This window comes from Brassica napus, chromosome A1 (assembly GCF_020379485.1).
Source record: "Brassica napus cultivar Da-Ae chromosome A1, Da-Ae, whole genome shotgun sequence".
Lineage (NCBI taxonomy): Eukaryota > Viridiplantae > Streptophyta > Magnoliopsida > Brassicales > Brassicaceae > Brassica > Brassica napus.
This window is the reverse complement of record NC_063434.1, coordinates 22,258,621-22,280,950: the sequence shown is the minus strand read 5'-3', so window position 1 is coordinate 22,280,950 and position 22,330 is coordinate 22,258,621. Positions and strand designations below refer to the sequence as shown.

Sequence of the window (22,330 nt, the reverse complement as noted above, 5' to 3'; positions counted from 1 at the left end):
TCTAAAAACAATCAACTTTGTTTAACTTTGGCTACTTTGGATAATTCTCGTATGGTTATTTTATCAGTTTCATTGTTATACATTGGTATTATTTTCACTTCACTTCTCTATCTCTCTGTTTGTTTAGTTATGTTCAGCTATGCTTTTGAGTTCGAGTTTAAATTTGTTTGACAATAGCTGATGTCTGATTTTTTAACAAAAAAGGTGGATTGTAAGAACAGATCACTGAGCACAAAATATAAGAACCACTTGACTGGTAAAGTCGACACAAATATTGTAGCAACAAAACACTTATTGAAGCCAATACTAAGAACCAAATGACTGGTAAAAACGAAAAAAACACACTAACAAGAAGATACTTAGAACCAGTAGACTGATTTCACTCATTCTTGGCTTCTTAATCTTCCAAAAAGCCATAGAATGCCTCCTAAGCAACCTAATTCGAGTGAATTTTTCTGCTTCCTAACTTCTTCTTCTATTCTCTGTGTGATACTACTTTTCAGATCTTCAATCTCTTCCACAATTCTCCCTTGCTCAGCCTCTACCCTTCGAATCTCATCAAGCAAGGCGTCATCAACCCATTTAAATAAATGATTTTCCTTCTTTCGCTACATAGAAACGAAAATCATATTAGGAGAAGTAAAATGGAATGAAAAAACATGATGTTTATTCTACACAATCGAAAATCGAATCAGACAAAAAAGGAACATAACAAATCGGTAATTGAATCGAAAAACAAATCAAGACTATGAACCTGTGCCCCTATTTCACATCTATAGAACCGTCGGTAAGGATTGTCATCAGTTCTCGAGTAGAATATCACAACCCCTTTCCCGCACCAGCACCTAGATGGCACCCCGTATGAATGTCGCCTTGAAGTATTCATGTGTGTGAGAAACTGATTCAGAGAGAAAAAGGAGATTGACGGAAAAGAAGATCTGAAAAAAATGGGAAAAGTCAGGTTTGGTTGCTGAGTTGGTGTTATATATGTCGGGTTTTAGGTTTATTGTGGATCTAGTTCTGGTCGGGTTTGATTGTTGAGTTGGATCAAAAGTCTGGTTTGCAAGAAGCCAAGTTAAGTGTATTATATTTGATTCGATTTATTTACTCCTACGGGATGATCTAGTAAAACAGTTATTCTAAATGTTCTTGTGGTCTTGTTCCGGGTTTTTGTTTCGTTTAGGGTATGTTTAGGGTTTAGGTTAGGTTTGACTGTGGTCTTGTTCCGGGTTTTTGTTTCGTTTAGGGTATGTTTAGGAGTTTAGGTTAGGTTTGACTGTGGTCTTGTTCTGGGTTTTGTGTTTCGTTTAGGGTATGTTTAGGGTTTAGCTTAAGGTTCTAATTTAAAACAGTGTTAAATTCTAGCATTCTTCAGCTAAAAATCTTAATAACAAAACCACAAGATGTACATTTGATTACAAGAGTCAATCCTAAAAATCATAATTAAACACTAGAAGTTATACAATAAACTAAGCAGTCTTGTTCCTAAAAATGATAATAAAATCTAGAAGTTATACATCAGATTAAGCAATCTTGTTCATTACATTAGAACTTGAAACCAAGCAGTCTCACAAAATCTCCTCTACAGTCGAAGAGAGACACTCCGGGGATTGATACTTTGACATCCTATCAATCAATTCCGGATCATTAGCTGCTTCCCAAAGATCCCATAGAATCCTGTGGCGAGCTTCGATAATGTTACCATCATGCAACAACGACAACTCCAATCCAAGCGCATGACACTCAATGAACTTCACTGCATAGACGCCACAGTCACATGCACTTTTATTCAGATTCCCAACGGGGACATAGGAAACAGTATATGCACCGACTGTGAAATCCTTCTGGTGTCTCATAGGCTGAACTGCCTTGACAATACGCGGAATAAGGTTTGCGAACCCATCCACCTCCTTGTACCTTTTCCTACCCGAGCAGTCGAACACTTCAATGCTCCTCGTCACGAAACTGATGCACAAGGCGATCCAATGATTCCCACTGACATGAACAGGGACATACAGGCGATCCACATCTATATTCCATATCTCATGTGTCCTGCCATGTGGTGGAAGGACTCCTTTACCGAACTGCAGTAGCAAATTATGAAGCATGTAGCTCTTTCTACCCTGAGCTTCTAAATGACCATACTCTTTTTTAATCATATTGCTGAAGACGACAGTCATGAAGGCGACACGATGAGGTCTCCATCGTTTCAAAGATGTTCTCTCCCGGAATACGTACATTGCAGCGTCAATCTCCTGCATATTTTGAAAATCTTAGCACACACAATGTATTTAAAAGACACAAATGGAAGCAAATAGTCTCTAAGGTTTACCAAGCTATTTAACCACTCAGATTTATCCATAAGACGATTAGCAATCTCAAAATCTAAAGTGGCAGGTCCAATCCGTATACGTCTGAAACCAAATACAATGATAAAATTGTAAAACATTGAAACGTTTATTTTAAATGTATTAATACATGACATATGAATGAGAATAGAGTACTTACGTAGAGGAAGTTGACCAAGTTCTAACTTTTTCCCAATCCTCTTCACGGAAAAACACCAACGCGGCATCTGGCGAGTCTTCTTTGGTTCGATCCATTTCCTCATCATTCCACTGCAGTGGAGCCATGTTAAACGGTTTCGATTTACTTGACGTCTCAGCTTTCACTTGAGACAGATCAAAACCGTCAACAAATGTAGCTTGGGACAGGTCCCGCAAGTCTTGTGTACTCAATCCAAAATCAAAATCATTAGTTTCTGTAGCAATCTTTTTCCCGTCCTATTCATTAAAATTTAAAACATTGCATATAAGAAGAAGCCATTTATTCATAACACAAACAAAGCATTACATTCATAGAGTTTAATACACAAACAGTCGAACATATTACACTTTAGAAACCTATTACACAAAGTTTCACATTCCATATTACATAATATTACAGAGTCAATATGAAGTTCCATACGTCTAGCTCCAGCACCCTAACTCAAGCATCCTAGTTCCAGGTTCATCAAGTTCTACACTTTCTCTTAGGTAGTACCTTTTTTGTTGGAGTAGGTTGATCGCCTTTGCGCTTAGGTGGAGCTTCAGCGCCTTTGCTCTTAGGTGGAGCTTGAGCGCCTTTGCTCTTAGGTGGAGCTTGCTTGGCTTTGCTGTTTAGTGGAGCTTCTTCAGTTTCTTTCTTACTAGGATAGCTTCCTTCACCAGTCAAACTGATTGCGTCCTTGAGCTGTGAAACCTCAATCTCCATCTTCCCCATCCTCTCTGTAAACACTCTCTCCATATTCGCCATTTGCATACTGAGCACATCTCCCAATGAAGTGACAGATGTGCGGATAAGACCCTCAATGAAACTCTTAGTTTCAGGACCAAAAGTCAGAAACTTTTCTGCTGATCGCTTACACAGCACCTTCTTCTTTCTTGTCTCTGCTCCTTCATCAAGAAACTTTCTCTTGCCTTTTCCTGCAACCTGAACCGAAGAGGTCTCCTCGTCTGCTACAACATCCGTATGATCCACGCTCTTATCAGCTTCTGACCCTCTATCATGGCTGTCGGGTTCCTCCATTTTAGACTCTTCAGGGTCTAAAACTGGCCAGTCTGTGCTGCTCCAATCATACTTGTTCCTGATCCTCTCCAAAACAAGGTCCACTCGTTCATCTTCCATCTCACCCTCCCTTGTGTACTGAGCATCTAGAAACACATCACCATTACCAGTCACTGATATGACCGAGAAGAAGTTATCCTGCAAACAGTTAAAATATGAAAATCCAAACAAAATATATACAACAACCATATAAAAGAAAAAAATAGAGAGAATGTTACCTTGTTAGTTAAGGAGTCCTCGAGCTCAATGATGTCTTCATAAGAAACTTTTGCAACTCCTTTCCAATTGCCACACCTTGGACCTTTGAAGCTGTCTGAGACTCTTCTGCCTAAAATTTCTCCAAAATCTGGAATTGCCTCCATAATCCAAATCTGGAGAGCATAGGAAAAACCCTCAAAAATGTAGCTCTCCTTCTTACCCAACTTCTTCCTAGCCTTCTCAATCGAACTCAGCAGGAAATCATACGAGTGAAGACCCCAATGGAACTTCCGAACCTTGTCAAAATCCATCACCAACTTGATGTACATATGAGGGATGGACACCTTCTCATCTCTCCCCATCACCACACCCACTATTACACACAAGTAGATCAACCTCATCCTATCAAGCCGAGTCCAGGTGTGAACTTCTTGTAGATGAACCTTTCTGATCGACTGCAAGGTGATCTTACCACCTGTGTGCAGTAGGTTACTCCAAAAACCCCCGTCGTTTTTCCATTTCACTACGTCACTGTTAGTTTCCCGTGTAATCTTGAGGCCTGTCACGGCATGGTACTCCTGAAGCGAAAACCGGAGAGGCGTCCTCGCAAAAACAAACCACTTCTCATGCAGCTTTGAGGTAATCAGCTGCCTACATATGAAGCTATCCACTAGTTTCCCAGAGAACTTGAGATCATTTTCGGCAATAGCCATGATATGTGTGAAAACTGGATCTCTCTTCACATCATCATACTCGGCACACATAGCTTTCTTCAGATCTCTGATAAGTTCCATGCGGCAACTGTTGTTGATCTTCTTAACCCGAGGTTCTGAACCCTCTGCATACAATCGTTTGGGTAGCTCAAGCTCCATATCTACAAAAGATAATAAAACACATGGTTGTTAACACCAAAAGACATCACATGAAAGCATAAACACGCAAACGTCCGAAACAAACGTAAGAGTGAAACTGAGCCAAACACAAGATAATAATCAAAACCAAACACCATTGTCTAATCAAATTTAAATTTAGAAACACAGTAGATCGATTAATCAAATTAAAACAAGTCAATCTCCATCTCGCAAACAAATCAGCAAACTAAGACAATTAAGAGTCAACTACACACAAACTTTGTTCAGCGAAATCAGTATAGTAACAGTCACGAACACAAACAATAACATTGTTCAACGAAATCAGTATCGTAACACTCACAAAGACAAACACAAACACTAACATTGTTCAATAAAATCGGTTCACATAATCAAAAAGTCAATCCACACAAGCAAACAAATATTGATCCAAGTCAAAGTCACAAAATTAATAATGAAACAAAGACTAAGACAAATCAAAGAAACAAACCGTTCGCAAATTGAGGCAGAGAGGCGGAGAGGCGGAGAGAAGCGGAGAGGTGGCGATAAGCGGAGAGGCGGCGAGAGGTGGAGAGAACCGACGAGGCGGCGAGAGGAGGAAAGACGCCGAGAGAGGCGGAGAGAAGCAGAGAGGTGGCGAGAAGCGAAGAGGCGGCGAGAGGCGGAGAGAGGTGGAGAGAGGCGGAGAGTAGCAGAGAGACGTAGAGGTGGAGAGAGAAGCTTCGGTGGGTTCCGTCGTTGATTTCACCGGAGGGAGCACAACGGAGAAGACAAAATCGCCATCTTTATCTCCGTGAAAGAGAGAGGCGGAGAGACCAACGATGTTAGGGTTAGGGAAATCAAGCTTTTGACCCCTTTTCTTCTGATTTTTTTTTCTAACCCGGTAACTTTATTAAACCGAATCATTTTTATTTTTTTATAAAAAACCAAATTAATTATGTTTAATAAGATTAATTAAAGGTTACTTTTGGTATTATGGAAAACATTATACTATAGGGACTACTTTAGGTTGGATTTATACTATAGGGACAACTATGCTGATTTCTTGTTCTCTTTTGGCAATTTTCCCTAATATTTTTCTGTCTACGATCTTGATGTAATTTCAGGTATTGTTTATGTGTGTTAATACGATATCTGTTTTTCCTTTAAAATAATATATTAGATTTTAACATTTTTACCAAAAAAAAAATATATTAGAGAATCAAATAGCATTATTATGAATGAAATTTTGGTTTAAAAAATAAAGAATTTTGGTGGTATTAAATTCTGTTAACAACTTTGTGTGTGTACACTATGTACACATTTGTGGTTTTAGGTGGCGATTGGTTTTCCCGCTACCACCCGCAAACGCAGCTTTTGCGGTCGGTAGCGGTTGTCGGCGGTTTGCAACAATCACTCAAATCGCCCTAAACCGCTTCAAACCGCTCTGAATCTCATAAATTCAAAAGCTGGCTCCAGCTAGCGTTTGCGGTTGCGGGCGGTTGCGGGAGGGTAAAATTTTTTTCTTTTTTTTTTAAACAATATATATACAAAGAAAAAATATTTAATAAAAAATTTAAAATTGAAATTATGAAAATATTAAAATATATCTATTTTATTTTAATTAATATTATAAAATTTTATAATAAAAACAATTTCAATAAATTTTCAAAAATTAAAATTATAACTTTCTAAATATAAATTTTATATTTATTATAATTTTATGATTTTTGATATCTAACAATACTAAAAGGGAGATATGCTGAAAGGAGAGTCTATCCACGTCAGATTTAAAATTCATCCACTAAAAATCGTCCAAACTGCCATATCATATTGATTTCTGTCGAAAATAAAAATTACTCTCTTTGCTGGGTTCATTATACATGTTAAAGGCCCAAGATCATCCTTCGACTTCGTCTTCTACTTTCCTCTTCATCAAATCTCCGTTACTGAGCTGAGTCTCATCTGCTATCAATCAATGGTGTTCTTCAATACTTCTTAATGAGTTCGTTTCACCTTCTTCTCTTTCTCTTTCTTTATAAACCACTTTGTCTTAAATTGCTTCCATTCAATCCCGAAAACCTCATCTCAAGAAGTTGACACTATAGCGATGAAACCAAAAGGCAAGTTCACTTGCTGGTACTTTTGTCTTCATGGATGAAGCTATTTGTTCTTTAGCAAATACTAAAGGCATGACCCACTATCTTGCCTTTGTTTGGTAATTCCTTATTCAATTAACCAAAATAGTGTCAGTTTCAATTAAACTGCCCTGTTGATCTTAGCAGCCGTTGTTTGCCATTGCTCTTGCGATGCTCCCACTGATTTATTCTTTATCAATGCTGATTTAGTTTTCTCTTCTTCTTTTTTTCACACCAGGAGATGTGTAAGGGATTTATTTTGGGAACACTTTTCTTACAGCCTAGCTTCCTGGTTTCGGTTTAGGTAACGCAAGTCTTTGCTCGATTTGGTTTAATGATGTGGTGGTAAGGCTCCTATTTTGTTGCATATCTGTTCTTCTCCTGTTAGACTTGTGAAGAATAGTAATTTTGTGAGATTAATTGAGCTTAGAATCATAATTCTGTTTTCTTTGGCCGTAGTTTTCATTTGTATGTTATACTTTCACTTTCCCATTAAATTTCCAATCTTTTTAAATAAGCTTTTTGAATTTTTCAGGCAGGAATTTATATTCAAAAAAAAAAAACAATGAAGATCCTTTTTGAATCTCCAAATATATAACTTTCTCAGCAGATTCGTAAAATGCTCCTAAAGTCTTAGATCTATGCTGGCTACTCTGAACTCCAATGAATAACACATGCTGGATAATCTAATGATAATAAAGAAGAGAATGGAAGAACTCTAGAGAAACAGAAAATTATCGATGCTTTTTTGATATATATTATTAGTACAGGCCATGAATTCTCTGGACTCACCATTATTTGGGCTTCCATTTCTCTGCAGGAACACCCTAAGATTCTCCAGAAGTTAGAGGTAACATGAGAATATATGTTTTTATAATCCTTTTCCATTTCACTTTACAAGCTTTAATAGTGATTTCATTCTACACAGGGAGAACAAGATGCTATTGTTGAAAATTGAGCACCGGACCAGGATTTGACTCTTAAAAGAGACATGTAAAATGGACTAACTATCACAGGTGCCTCATTGCAAAACAAGTTTATGGTGTTTTTAAAAAGGTATGATTCGTTACATATTCTCTCACTGAATACAAAATGAGGCTTTTTATGAAGGTTCTGATGAGACACTTTGGGTACATTCTATCTAAGGCCTTCCGGGAAGCAAAGAGGGATGGCCAAATGAACGGTCAGTCTATGCTCATCGCCTACATGGAACACAACAAACAATCTTTAAACCCTTTTTGTATATTCATTTCTATGTTTCTGTAATTAGGCATACATCATACCAAAAGGCTGGAAGGTGATGACTTGGTTCATGTAAGTTCACCTGTATCTTGAGATTGGCATGAATCCAAATAAATATGAACCTTCAAGATGGGAGGTATGTAGATATAATAGATTTGTGACGCATTCAACAATCTAACTGTCTTTGTAATTTGAAGTTGGCGTTGCAAAAGAGTAACTGAACATGACAAGTTCATTCTACAGGGATACAGACCTTTACCAGGCACATTCCTTCATTTTCATTTAGGAAGCGGTCTTTGTCCCGAGAAAAATCTTGCCAAGCTCGAGATTCCAATTTTTCTTCATCTTTGACCATTGAAGATGGGTTTAGCTACGCTAGCTTTGAAGCTGTGGGTTATGACTTCAACACTATTGAGCTGAGTCAGCTGGTGAGAAGGGTCCCGTTCTTTGATTCCAAAAGTTCTCTGTAGCCATGCACTGGAGTGGAGTAAACGCGTACAAGCCGGAGATTAGTGTATACTTGGAGTATTGTGGGTGCGCAGAGAGAGAGAGAGAGAGAGGACATTTGAGTCTCGAGGAGAAGAGGGTAGGACAGTGATGTATCATATGTTTGACTCACAGGACAGATGTTTATAGCTATGGAATGTAAGTTCTTGAGATGATTGGTGCAAGGAACAAAGAAAGCGCTCATCTCTGCCTCTAACACAAGTTCATCAAGGAACAAACGGTTTGAGAAGCCTCGCAGGCAGTGTGCGTTGCCTAGCTACCTTGAAGTGGAACTGGAGCAGAAATCATTAACTGCAGCAGCAAGGACACGAGAGAATCTAAACTATTTTTGGAGCTTTCTGTTTTTGCATTTTCTTGGTGTAATGAATAATGACTTGTGAAGTTGAGGTATTCCTTTACGAGAATATGTGTTGGGTTTTTCGTGCTGTATAAGTTTTGATATATGGAAGACTTTTATGTTTGCTATGATTTACCGCTTTTTAAATTACTCTAATTGTGTTTTTTCTTTAGTTGTAAAGGACTGAATGAAAAAAGACATGACCATCAGGTATATTATTCTTGAAGTTTAGAATCTGCTCATATCAAACAAACGGGAGTTTCTTACTAAGACATGTTCTTCTTGCTGGTTTTCACATTATCTCAAAATCATTAGCTTCCTATCAATTGTGCAACCTACACTACCAAATATCTCACTAAAGAGAAATGTTGTGAGAACGAAAACGAAAAACTACAAGGCAAACTTTAAAATTTATTACTCATTGCATATATTGCGCATATGTATTTTACCAATTTTAAAACGAATATTTTGAATTTTTCCCAAAAAGAATATGGTAGTCAGGAGTACTAATCTCTAAACATTTAAAACCATATAAAATGTTCAACGCAGAGCAAACAAAAAAAAAATAATAACAATATGATCAGTGAGGAGTTAATCCTAATTTCTGACCAAATAATTATAGTTTTCCTGATTTTAAGGGTGCCATCAATGGTATAGTAAACTATTTATTTACTGTGTTCTTGAGTATATGAAAAATGTTATAGTTGCTTATAAGTCTATAAAAATTATTATTTGCAAGACTGCAGATATCATAAGCATTATCTCCAGATATAATGAGATGATTGGTAAAATTTATATAAATATTTTACGTTAGTAAACCATATACGTACAATCTATAGTACTAAACTAGAATCATGATTTTGACCTAACCTTAGTTCACTATGTGATGTTATCAAATTTGAACCTAAATAGTTAATGGAACTTTGTGGCTTGTGGTTTGTACCACTGAAACAAATAATCATATACAGTGCGATTAAACTAAAAAGCAGTTAAGATATCTTCATGGTTACATTTTTTTTTTGATAACCGTGGAGATCCCAAAAGTTTTCTAGACCCAAAAATTAATCCCATAAGACCCATAGAAATCTCGGTTTTCTTGCAACTTAAAGCGTCTATGGGTGGACCAATGCTATTCGAATCCCTGGCGGAAACACCCAGACGACTTGGTTAAAAAAACAAATTGTTACCTCCAGTATATCATATATACCAAAGAATTTCCCATCTTTTTTTATAATGTTATATCAAATAAGTTTGTGTAAAGATCAATTTAGGTTAGCACATCACCAATCCATTTGAGTGAGCTTTATAGTATTTCCAATAATTTATTCTATTTTTTCCAAAATAAAATATCTTATAATATAATATGGTTATACTCCAATGATATTCTAACTTAGAATAAACAATAGAACAATAAACAAAAAAAACTCTATTTATATATAGAGTAAACTCATTTTCTATTCTATTATAACGTCGAATTAGAAATGTTCTTACAAACTTTAGAAAATTAGTAATTTTCTTCTCGGTATTACAGCTCCAATAATTTATCGAATCATTCTTATCGGTCACCAAAATTTAAATATTTAAATATTCAAATTAAATACACATTTAATATATATATCTATATATATAGTAAAGTTATTTACCTATTCTTCAAATAATAGTTTGATATTAACGCAGACGATGTATAAAAAAATATATGATACATAAATAATAGAAAATTAGAAAATATTAAATATATAATATTTGAAATTTTACAAATAGTTAGACATGATTACTAACAGATTAATAGAAACTTTAATTATGTTTGCATCTAATATATATATATATATATATATAAATATAAATTAATGTTATTTCAAAAAAAAGTTATTTCAGAAACAAATTAATTATATAACACAAAAATAAAAATAATTTATTGATAAAATTGATGTTCTAAATTATATTTAACATTTAAAATATACATATATATATATATATTACAGATAAATAAACCGCGCGTAGCGCGGTAAAATTTCTAGTTTTTATAATTATATTAAATGTAAATATTGTTAATTTATTATTTGACTGTTACCGCATTTGGTAGTTAACCAGTCATAAGTCACCCGCAAACGCACCAATTTTTAACCGCAGTACCAGTCGTACAAATCTCTTAAAACCGCTAGAAACCGCAACCGCCCGCATCCACAAACTCCCGCAACCGCAACCGCAACCGCTGCGTTTGAACCAGTCAGGCCCTTAATGACAATCTACCCGTGTTATTTTATATTTCACTGACAAAACGACCGAAAAAGGAATGCTAGATTGTTATTCTTTTGAACATTAGGAATGCTAGATTTTGTTAGTGTAATTTTTGGTTTATCGCCTTTTCTGAAATCGATACTGCATTTATTCTTTTAAATCTCAAAGAATTTATAATAGTTAAAAATGTGGTCTACTATGACAAGTAAATATTTGACGGCAAGGTAAATAAAGTTGTGCATAAATAATTGGACTTTGTTTTTGAAATGGTTTTGGATGTAGCTAAAAATAGAAATATATAACATTAGATAGTTCCCCGGAAAAAAAAAATATTTTTCTTTCCATAAAAGGTATCATTCACATATTTCTTCTTCCTTGATTATCCCATTGCCGATCTATACTTTTGAAATACACCACACATAATAATAGAAGAAATTGCTTAAAATACCATAAATTTCCTATATATTAATTGAAAAACATTACAATTCTTTGTAGCCATGTCATCATTATGATGATTCTTAAAATCACTATAAAAATAGGTTGGTCTAGGACTGGACAAATAAACCGAATCCGAAAATCTGAAACGAACCCGGTTCGATAAAAATAAATCCGAACCGACCCAAACGTGATGTAAATACCGATTGGATCTTGTTTTATGGTATTTTGGGTTATGAGTATTATTCGAACCGAACCCGAAACTAAATGGATATCCGATAGAACCCGAAAAATTCAAAATCTCCAAAATAGCTTATACCAAACATGATCTTAATTCCTAATATGTATCCAAAATACACTAAGAAATTATTGAACATCTAAAATATTTAACTATTCCATTAAGGTTGATGCTTGAAGTTGGTGGTTGAAGTTGATGGTTGAAGCTTGAAGTTTGAAGTTTTTAGATTTTGGTTTTGTTTTCATTGTATAATGTTTCTCATTTTATGAGAACTTGGTTTTTGTTTTATGCTTTCTTTTATTTGGTTTTCTTTCTATCAATAACTATGTTTACCTTTCGTTTGATTTTGAATGATCGAGTTTGATGTTCATTTCTTATTTTTAAATCGATTTTACTTATGGTTTGGTTATAAATAGATATAAATCAGGTATTTTAAAAGCGACGAACCGATTTTACTTATGTTTTGGTTACAAAGTAGATAAAAATTACGTACTTTTAAACCAAAAAACCGATTGGACCCGAATCCGAAAGTACATCGGGTTATACCGGTTCTTTGAAGATTTACCAACCGACCCAAACCCGAGAGAACCCGAACCAAACTTTCATATAATCCGAATGAAACTGATTTTGATAAACCAAAAAAAAAAGACCCGATTGGACAAAATCGAAACCCGATTGGGACCCCGAATGCCCATGCCTAGGTGGCCCATCTAATTGTATAATAAGTTATTTGATTAAACTAATAATAAACTCATTATTAATGTTCTTTATTATTTTCTTAAATAAAAGTTATGAAATTGCCTAATGTGACTAAAATATATGACAATTAATAATTTTAAATAATAAAAATTTGATAAAAATTAGTTTATCTTCTATCATATTTAATTAATTTTAAGCTATTATAATAAATTAACCATATAATAACAAAATCAGAATTTTCTCTACATGTTATATTTTGAATTTTTAAAAACACTATAAATTACTAAAACTGTTAAAAGTCTCACATTCAAATTTTGTGATCTATTATTTAAAGTTTTGGTTATGACAAAATACAATTGATTACAAAATCATATAAGTAAAAAGTCTAATTCAACTAATCATTAAGATTAATATATATATATATATATTTATATATATAGATGTATATATATTGTTTTAAATTAAATATATACCATATAAAATACATAAATATTTTAATTTCAAAATTTACTTAGAATTTTTTGTTTTGATAAAAAAAATTAAACAAACATTGACAACTTAATTTTTAAAAAATATAAATTACTAAAATTATTAATCTTACAATAAAAGTTTTGTTATCAGTAATTTATAGTTTTTTCTATAAAAGATACAAATGATCAAAAAAATTATTAAGTAGAAGCATTATTTGATAGACATTAATATTAAAAATACATTATGTATGTTAATATCATTTAAGTTTAATTTTATATCCTATCAAATAAAAAAATATTGTTTGGATTAATAAAATTGATTTATATGTTCGCACCAATTTAATTATATATGTAATAGTTACTGAGTTTTAATTATTCATTATATATTAATTATTTCATAATATGTAAAAACATATAATACAGAAAATAATTTATCTATATAATTTTCATCACGTGCTAGGTGCGGGTCTTAATCAAATTAGTTATTACTTTTCCAATATCCAAACACTAGTTTAAGATTCACGGTTCATGCAAGATAAACATTGTCTATACAAATTATTTTTACGTATTATTATTTATTTTACGCTTTTACATATTATGAAATAAAATAATAATAAATATATTGCATAATTGAGAAACAATTAATTATTACGTATATATGTAAATTTGTGGATGAACACATAAATCAAAATAATACCTCTTGTTTACTTCCAATCGTCTTATGATAATAATCTAAATAATCACTTATATATATTTTGTATGGTATATAATTAAATTTAAATGAAAGTAACATATATATAATATTCTTTTAATATGGTTAGCTATTAAATGAAATTTCCTAATCTTTTTTTAACACTGGATAGTTATACTATTACGGGACATATTGTAAGAAATATTACAGATGATTCTAGACAATTCGGTCTGCCTTATGAGAATACTCATTGCGCCATTCTGCAAATCTCTTGTAAGCATTTTTCTATTAATTAGCATAATTCTGTCTTCACTAGGACTCGAATCTAGAACTCCTAGTGTAGAAACATTAGTGAATCCTAATCATATAGTTTTATGATCATTTGTATTTTTTATAATAAAATTCTAAACCATTGATATTAAAATTTTCAATGTGGAAGTTTTAATGGTTATGATAATTTATAAACATTCATAAAAATTCAACGCAAATTTGAAATAAAAATATAATTTTTTTAATATTTGTTCAATGCAAAATTTTAAATTATAATATCTTGTATTTTATATGGTATATAGTTTAATATGTATAAATATTAATCTGAATATCTTTCTTTTTGGCGGCATTTGAATATCTATTAAATGAAATTTTTACTCATATGATTTTATGATCATTGTTTCTTGTTATTAAAAAAAATTAAACCATTGATCACAAATTTTTCTGTGTGAGACTTTTAAAAGTTTTGATAATTTATAGTCGTTTTCAAAAATTCAAAATATAACATATACGAAAAATCTAATTTTTACTATATAGTTAATTTGATTATTTAATTTAGTTTTATAATATAAAATTAAACAAAAATAATGGATCATACACAAATTGTTATCACTTTACTATTAAAATCATTAATTGTCATAAATTTATTTTAATTATATTAGGTAATTCTGTACTTTTTATTAATTGTAGATTATTAATTAATTTGATGGTTACTTTAATGAAAAGTATAATATATGTTTAGATAAACCAACAAATTCTTTTAAGGAATTTAAAAAGCAACCTACTAGTGAGACTTGTGATAACTAAAATGTTGTAATGGATTTGTTTGGTTTTATTACATATATATATATATATATTTATATATATAATTGATTGAAAGACTTTCATTTTCACTAATATGTGATATCTCATGTTTTTGTAGACTTTTAACATTTCATTTTAATGCATTTTGATAATTAGATTGCATATTAGGTGTATATATTGCATTAGAGTGTTCATTTGTATATCATAGTGTTTGGATTGCAATATTGAGAAGTTTTGGGCAAGATCAAGGGTCAATTTGTACGTTTTATGACTTTTGGGCTAGAAAAAAGAATAAAAAACTGAGGGACCAATCCTGCAATTACACGGAGGGCTCAATTGCACGCACCATTGAAAGATTCAGGGTCAATTCGAGAGGTCCTGGTTTGCATATCCAAGACTTTGGGACCAAAATGAGAGTATTCAACAGTTAAGCGACTCAATGTGAAAATTATCTAAAAGTCACCATTGTTGTTCTTCGATGGAGCTCCACTTCGATCCACGACGGCGATGCTTAAAGCGACGACGAGCACGACGGAGGATCTGAGCTTGCCTGAATATGATGATCCGCGGCGGAGTTCGTGGTGGCAAGCGGAGGTTTCAAGCGACGACGACCAGTGGATCTTTGAGACACGAGGGAGGAGCTGAGCACGAGAACAACCATGGCTTGGATCCGAGAGCACGACGAGGAGATAGAGAGGTCGTGAGCCACCGAAGACGAAGCTTGAAACGAAGACCCTGGCCTGAAAATACTGGATTTTTGGCCTTTTTGTTTATAGAAAACAGTGAAAATATTAAAATAGAGCGGGGGTTATTTGAAACCGGGTCCAATTTCAAATTCAGAACAATGTAACCAGTAGAGCCACCAGCTCTTTATGTTTAATGTTGGCCCCAAAATATATATATTTTTCGTCGGCCCCAAACACATACTTGATGAGCTTCTATTCAGGCCTGGCCCTGGCGAAGACTTCCACGAGTTGCAGACCATGGCGGAGGAGAGGCGATGGCAGTCACGGTTTTGATGTGTTGCGATGTGTTGTGGTCGCTGGAGACAGGACACCACACTCGATCACAAGCGTGATGAAGATGAGACTACCGCTGCAATCGGAACGAGCTTGATAGCAGGTGTGTGAAGTGAGAAGACAAGGCCACTCCACAACTCTAGATTATCAAAGATACGTTGAAGACAAGCCAAGTACCGGAGCGACCTTGAGGCTGCGGGTGTTCATGACCGCTGCATGCTAAAGAAATCACCACCCCCGCTCTATTTTCTAAGTAAATTTTCTCACCCTGTATCCCACTCTAAAATAATATAACTCTATTTCTTACTCTATATTTGGAGTAACTATATTTCTTACTCTATTATAGAGTGAAGCTTTTATATTTATACTTTAATGTTTTTATTTTTTAAACTTTTAATTTTGTAACTATTTATGTAATTTAATTATGCAAACATCACATAATTTTCTTCAAAACAATATATAAACTTATTATTATTAGCCAAAAAACAAGCATTAAAATTAAAAATAATTTTATAAAATTAGCCAAAGAAAACAAATACTAAAATTAGAAATAAGCAACATAACATAAATTAAAATCATAGATAATTGTGATTTAATATTCTGATAAGTTGCCTCCATATCCACCAAAATTATTAAAGTATTTTCCAAATGAGGTAGATGAAGGAGTAGCTTCTTGTTCATGTTGTTGACCACGTCTTTTTTTTGTAAAATTCGTGTTCATACCTCTTGAAAATATGCACGAATTTCTGGATCTTGCACTGAATTCAAGTCACAAAATAGACATTTGTTTTTTTTTTCTCTAGCTCATTCAAAGCATAATTCTTCTTTTGAATCTCCAAGTGATATTCTCGTTGTGCTCTTGTCTTCTTTAGTTGTTCCAAAAATTCAGTATTTCCTTCTTTTAAGGTATTCATAACCGATGTTGTTTGATCACCAAGTTATAGATTGTTTAACGATTACTTTTCGGAGACACAGGTGTACAATGATGTTATGTTTCATAGGAGATATCGTATGTCGCGTCTTTTATTCCTTCGTATTATGACAACTACTTCACAAAAAAAAAGATGCAACGGGCATGGTTGGATTATCCTCTTTGCAAAACGTAACGGCCGCATTTCGGATGTTAGCAGATGGCCTTCATGCTCATTTGGTCGATTTAGAAAAATCAAAGATAAAGAATCTCATTTTGTGCTTCGAAATTCTAATTGATCATGTGGGAAAGATATACTAATCTTGATGTTTAAGTTAAATGTATTATGTTTTAATATAATGTAATTTTTAAGATAATAATTGTTTGGTATATATATATATATATATATATATATATATATAATTTATAAGAACTTTGTGAAAAAGAAAATATAAGGGATCAATTTGTAAATTTTGTATGTAAATGGTATTAGTCATAAAATAAAAAAGAATATACTTAAGAATATTCATTTTTAGAGTTAAATATGTAATAAACCATTAGAGAAATCCTACTTTATTTTAGAGTTACTCTATTTTAGAGTAAAAACTACTATAATATATAGAGTAAATCATGGGATAAAAGCTTGAACCTTTTTATCAATTTAAGGAAGTATTTCATCTTATATTGTATTTCTCTTGCTCATTAACATGATTAGCTTTGAATCTCATATAAATTTAAGATTTTTCATGGTGATTAGTGAGTAATCACCTTATGATTCATGGATTAGACATATTAAGGTGATTAGGTGAATAATTAAGATGTTTCTTGTTTGATTAACATTGTTCTATGCTTGTTAGGTATTTTTAGTGCTTGATTTGACTTGATCACTAATCTTGATATTAAGCTATTTTATGCCCATAATGTATTTGTTAAAATGTTTGATTGAATTTAATATTATCTTTTACATATTTTGCCAATGACAGTTGATGCCCAAGATGTTTAGTGGTTAGTAGACTTGTGATTCATGCATGATTGATTGAGTTAGGCCAACGATAGTTGATGTTTAATTTATGATTAGCGTAAGGTTTTAATCCATATTTAATGAGTTCTAGACCTACAGATTTGTTGACTGTTTTGCTTGAACATCCTATATTGAACTTTGATCACTTTATGTCAATTATCTTTACCTATAGATCCTTCCTTAGCATTTGATTGAAAGTTCTTGCACTTATTTTTTGATTGGATTTGAGATCTTCTTGTTTAGATTTTTAAGATCTTAGTGAAAAAACTTAGAGTTTTGTGAAGAAGAACGTTTTAACTTTTATTACTTTCTTGCTTGCTGATTACATGTTCACGTTTTACATTATATAGAGACATAAGATCTTATCCTCTACTCTGACTCAGCACATGACAGGCTGTGTACCAAGACACTCAAATCTATTTCCAACCGTTATGCCATTAGCTGGCCTCGTCGTACTGGAGCAAGAAGATTGAACCTTGAATGCTTTCTGTTTGACACTAGACGACAGAGGAGGATTAGGCTGAACTTTGGTGGTGACCGTGTGGGCTTGAGACTGCTCTTTCACTTTCTCCAAAGGCCCATGATCACTACTGTCATTACACCCCCTCAAACTCAGTGTCGGAGGAATGGAGACACCGAGTTTGTTACACAGCTTGAAGAACGGTTCCTGCCCCAAAGACTTCGTAAAAAACATCTGCAATCTGAAGTGTAGCTGGTATATGTCTGACTTCAAGCTTCTTAATAGCCACACGTTCTCTCACATAGTGATAGTCTACTTCAAAGTGTTTGGTACGTCTGTGAAACCGAGGATTAGCACTCAAGCAAACCGCAGATAAGTTATCACAGAGCAGCAGAGGAGTTATCTTCTGTTCTAGTCCCATAATCTGAAGAAGATTCTGCAACCAAGCAACCTCTGATGCAGCAAGCGACATTGTTCTGTATTCAGCTTCAGTGGATGACTTTGACACTGTCTCATGACGTTTTGCTGACCATGATATTAGATTTGAGCCAAGAAAGGTACATAAGCCACCTGTTGACCGTCTTGTATCCTTGCAACCTGCCCAGTCACTATCCGAGTAACATACCAATGTTGAATGAGTACTCGCACTGATGTTGACTCCCTGAGTTACGGTACCTTTCACATAGCGAAGAATTCTCTTGAGAAGATGAAAGTCTGAGACACTAGGCTGGTGCATTTTCTGACAAATGTAGTTGACCGCAAACTGAAGATCAGGTCTGGTAAGCGTGAGATACTGAAGTTTACCAGCCAAGCTTCGAAAGTAGGACGGTTCTGCGAAGTATTCATCCTCTCCTTGAAGATTATCTAGCTTGATTGGCAGGGGCGTAGGCATGGGAGCACAGTCCTTCATACCAGCAGCAACTAAGAGATCTGTAGCATACTTCGACTGGTTCATGAACAACCCTTCTTGGTGGCGATGAACTTGTATGCCAAGGAAGTAGTGTATCTCTCCCATGTCCTTCATTCTGAACTCTCTGTTTAGATCAGAAATCAACTTGCCAATCAGATCAGTATCATTCCCTGTCAGTATCATGTCATCTACATACAGCAAAAGGTAGATAACACTTGCGCCGTGATGATAGATAAACAAGGATGGATCAGGGAAGCTACATTGGAACCCAAACTCAATAAGGAAATTGCTGAATTTATCAAACCAGGCCCTTGGAGCTTGTTTGAGACCATAGATAGCTTTTCGTAATCTCCAAACAAAATCAGGCCTGTCTGGATCTTCAAAACCTTGTGGCTGTTTCATATAAACCGTTTCTTTCAAATCTCCATGTAGAAACGCATTTTGAACATCAAGTTGTTTAATCTCCCACTTCTTTGTCACAGCAACATGAAGAATGGCTCGTATAGTAGCAGTCCTCACCACTGGGCTAAACGTTTCAATGAAGTCGACTCCTTCCTCTTGTTCGTTTCCCCTGGCTACAAAACGAGCTCTCAGCTTGAGTAGAGTACCGTCTGCATTGAGTTTGGTTTTATAAATCCATCCACCATTCAAAGGTTTCTGACCTGACGCAGGTGGAACAAGCTCAAACGTCTCTGTTTCAACCATGTTGTCTATCTCAACCCCCATTGCTGCTGTCCAACCTGGATCTTTCAGAGCTGCTTTCACACTTTTAGGTTCAGGGTAGACATCTTTGACAGTAAACAAAGCATATTTGGGGTTAGGCTTTATGATCCCTGATCGAGCTCTTGTGGTCATTGAGTGAGGAGCAGGAGGCTGAGCTATCTGTTCTTCAACTATCTCATTTTGATCGATGTCCTGGTCATCACTCTCAGATGAGCTACTTGAACCTGTCATTTCATTTGAAGATACGGACGGCTGTGGAGACTGAGCCATTACAGGAGCAGGCTGAACTATTACAGGAGCTGGTTTAGACCGTGTGGGATGAAGCTCTTCAGTAACTCGAACTGTACTCTCATCTAGAACAGCTTGAGACTGCAAATTCACCAACCGCCAAGCTTCCAACAGAGGAGAATTAGTATCTTTGTGATACTTGCTGTAGACATCAGAATACGGGTACTGTGATTCATCAAACAGAACATGCCGACTGATGAACACCTTCCCTGTAGGTGGATAATAACATCTGTACCCTTTATACTTCTCATTGTAACCAAGGAAGACACAAGCCAAAGATTTAGGATCTAGCTTGTTCTTCATGTAGGGTCTCAGGTAGGGGAAGCACTTGCATCCAAACACTCTCAAGCTTGTATACACCGGAGCCGTTCCATACAACATTTCATAAGAACTTTTGTTATTCAGTAGGCTCGAAGAAGGCAACAAATTGGAGAGAAATGTAGCTGTAAAGAACGCTTCTACCCAGAGTTGTTGAGGGACCTTGCTGCTGTACATCATTGTGATGCCAAGCTCAGTAATGTGTCTGTGTTTTCGCTCTGCAACACCATTCTGTTGCGGAGTGTGAGGACAAGACATCATCTGTTTGATTCCACAATTAGCCAGATGAGTTATAAATTGAGCGCTAGTGAATTCACCTCCTCCATCACTCTGAAACTGAAGTATTTTCTGTTGAAACTGAGCCTCTACCAATGTTTGAAACTGGAGAAAGACTGAATAGAACTCAGATTTTGACTTCAAAGGATAAAACCATGTAAATCTTGAAAAACTGTCTACAAAGATAACATAGAAGCGAAATCCTTGAGCAGAAACAACTGGACTAGGTCCCCATAAGTCACAATGTATCTTCTCTAAAGGTCTATTAGAAAAAGTTTCTGAAAGAAGAAAAGGAAGCCTGCAACTCTTGCCAATCTGACACGCTTCACAGAGCTCCAATGTCCCCCCTTTATTCAAACTGATAGCGTTACTCCTGGCTAACTGCTGAAGGATGTCCTTGTGAGGATGGCCTAGCCTTTGATGCCAAATCTCCACACTTGTAGCTCTCTGTCTTGTAGAATAAAAAGCTTGATATCTTGCATCCTTCAACATATACAGATCCTTATCCCTTCTGCCTTGAGTTATCACCTGTTTTGTTTGCTTGTCCTTAACAAAAACAGTTTCAGAATCAAATGTAACTTCACATGGATAGTCTGAAGTGAGTTTTGAAACCGATATCAAAGACTTTGTTATTCCAGGACAGACTAACACATCATCAAGAGGAAGAGTACCTTGTTGTGTGTGTAAGGCGACAGATCCAACATGCGTGATTGGCAGGTAATCTCCATTCCCAACGATCACTTGATCATTCCCAAGATAGGGTTCTGCTGACGTTAACTGAGACTGGTTGCTTGTAATGTGGGCAGACGCAGCAGAATCTGGATACCATTCTTGACCGGTACTGTGTTCTTTATCAGAAAGTCTCATTGTGGTGAGCGCATTGGGTAGGTTATCTGAAGACTGAGACTCTTGATCATAGCGATTGTAGCATCTCGCAGCTGAATGACCATACCGCCCACAGATTTGGCAGGTAGGTCTGTTGTTGGAACCGGACCCTGAGCTAACATTGTCACGACCATTACCACTTGAGAACTGCTGTTGAAAGCCACGTCCCCTTGTGGAGTAGTTGTTGTTGCTTCGACCACCTCTATAATCCCCTCTGTTAGTGTAACCTCCTCTGCCTCTGTTGTTAGAGTAACCCCTTCCAACATGAAAGGCAAGATGAGGATTAACTGTGGCACTTTGGTTATAGACCTGAAGCTTATCATCAAAGGTAGTGAGCTTGAACACAGCATCTTCAAACGTCATCTCAGTAACCGAATCCATAGAATGCTCAATAACCGTACATATGGATTCATACTCTTTCCCTAAACCGCTCAACGCACCATATATCATCTCATGCTCAGTCATGCTACACCCTATAGAGTCTAACTGGTCACAGATACTCTTAATCTCTCCTAGATACTCTGTCATGGTTCTTTGGCTTTTAGTCATACCTTGAAGCTTACGTTGGAGATCTAGTTTTCTTGTAGCTGAGACACGATTGTACTTCTTTCCAAGGCAGAACCAGACCTCCTGAGCTGACGTGAGACCGTAGACAGATCTGAGAGCATCCTCAGACAGAGAACCGAACAACCAAGCCATGACAAGCTGGTCTTTGCGCATCCACTTCTGAAACTCAGGATTAGGCTGCTCTGTGACTCCATCTCCTTCTTGAACCGTTACCGTTGGAGCAGGGCGAAGA

General features: G+C 35.1%; 2 protein-coding genes across 2 annotated transcripts; both read right to left on the bottom strand.

Moving 5' to 3' along the window:
- Positions 1–383: 383 nt before the first annotated feature.
- On the bottom strand, positions 384–886 carry LOC125577126 (uncharacterized protein At4g04775-like). Its single transcript, XM_048737955.1, has 2 exons — positions 755–886; positions 384–608 (listed from the first exon to the last, which is right to left on the bottom strand). The coding sequence occupies exons 1-2, from the start codon at positions 884–886 to the stop codon at positions 384–386; spliced, it is 357 nt and encodes a 118-aa protein (XP_048593912.1).
- A 498-nt stretch (positions 887–1,384) lies between these two features.
- Positions 1,385–5,266, bottom strand: LOC106453682. The gene is made up of 5 exons (XM_013895905.3): positions 3,825–5,266; positions 3,043–3,744; positions 2,509–2,783; positions 2,333–2,414; positions 1,385–2,255 (listed from the first exon to the last, which is right to left on the bottom strand). Exons 1-5 carry the CDS (start codon positions 4,674–4,676, stop codon positions 1,569–1,571), a joined length of 2,598 nt encoding a protein of 865 aa, XP_013751359.2. The 5' UTR covers positions 4,677–5,266; the 3' UTR covers positions 1,385–1,568.
- Positions 5,267–22,330: the final 17,064 nt, after the last annotated feature.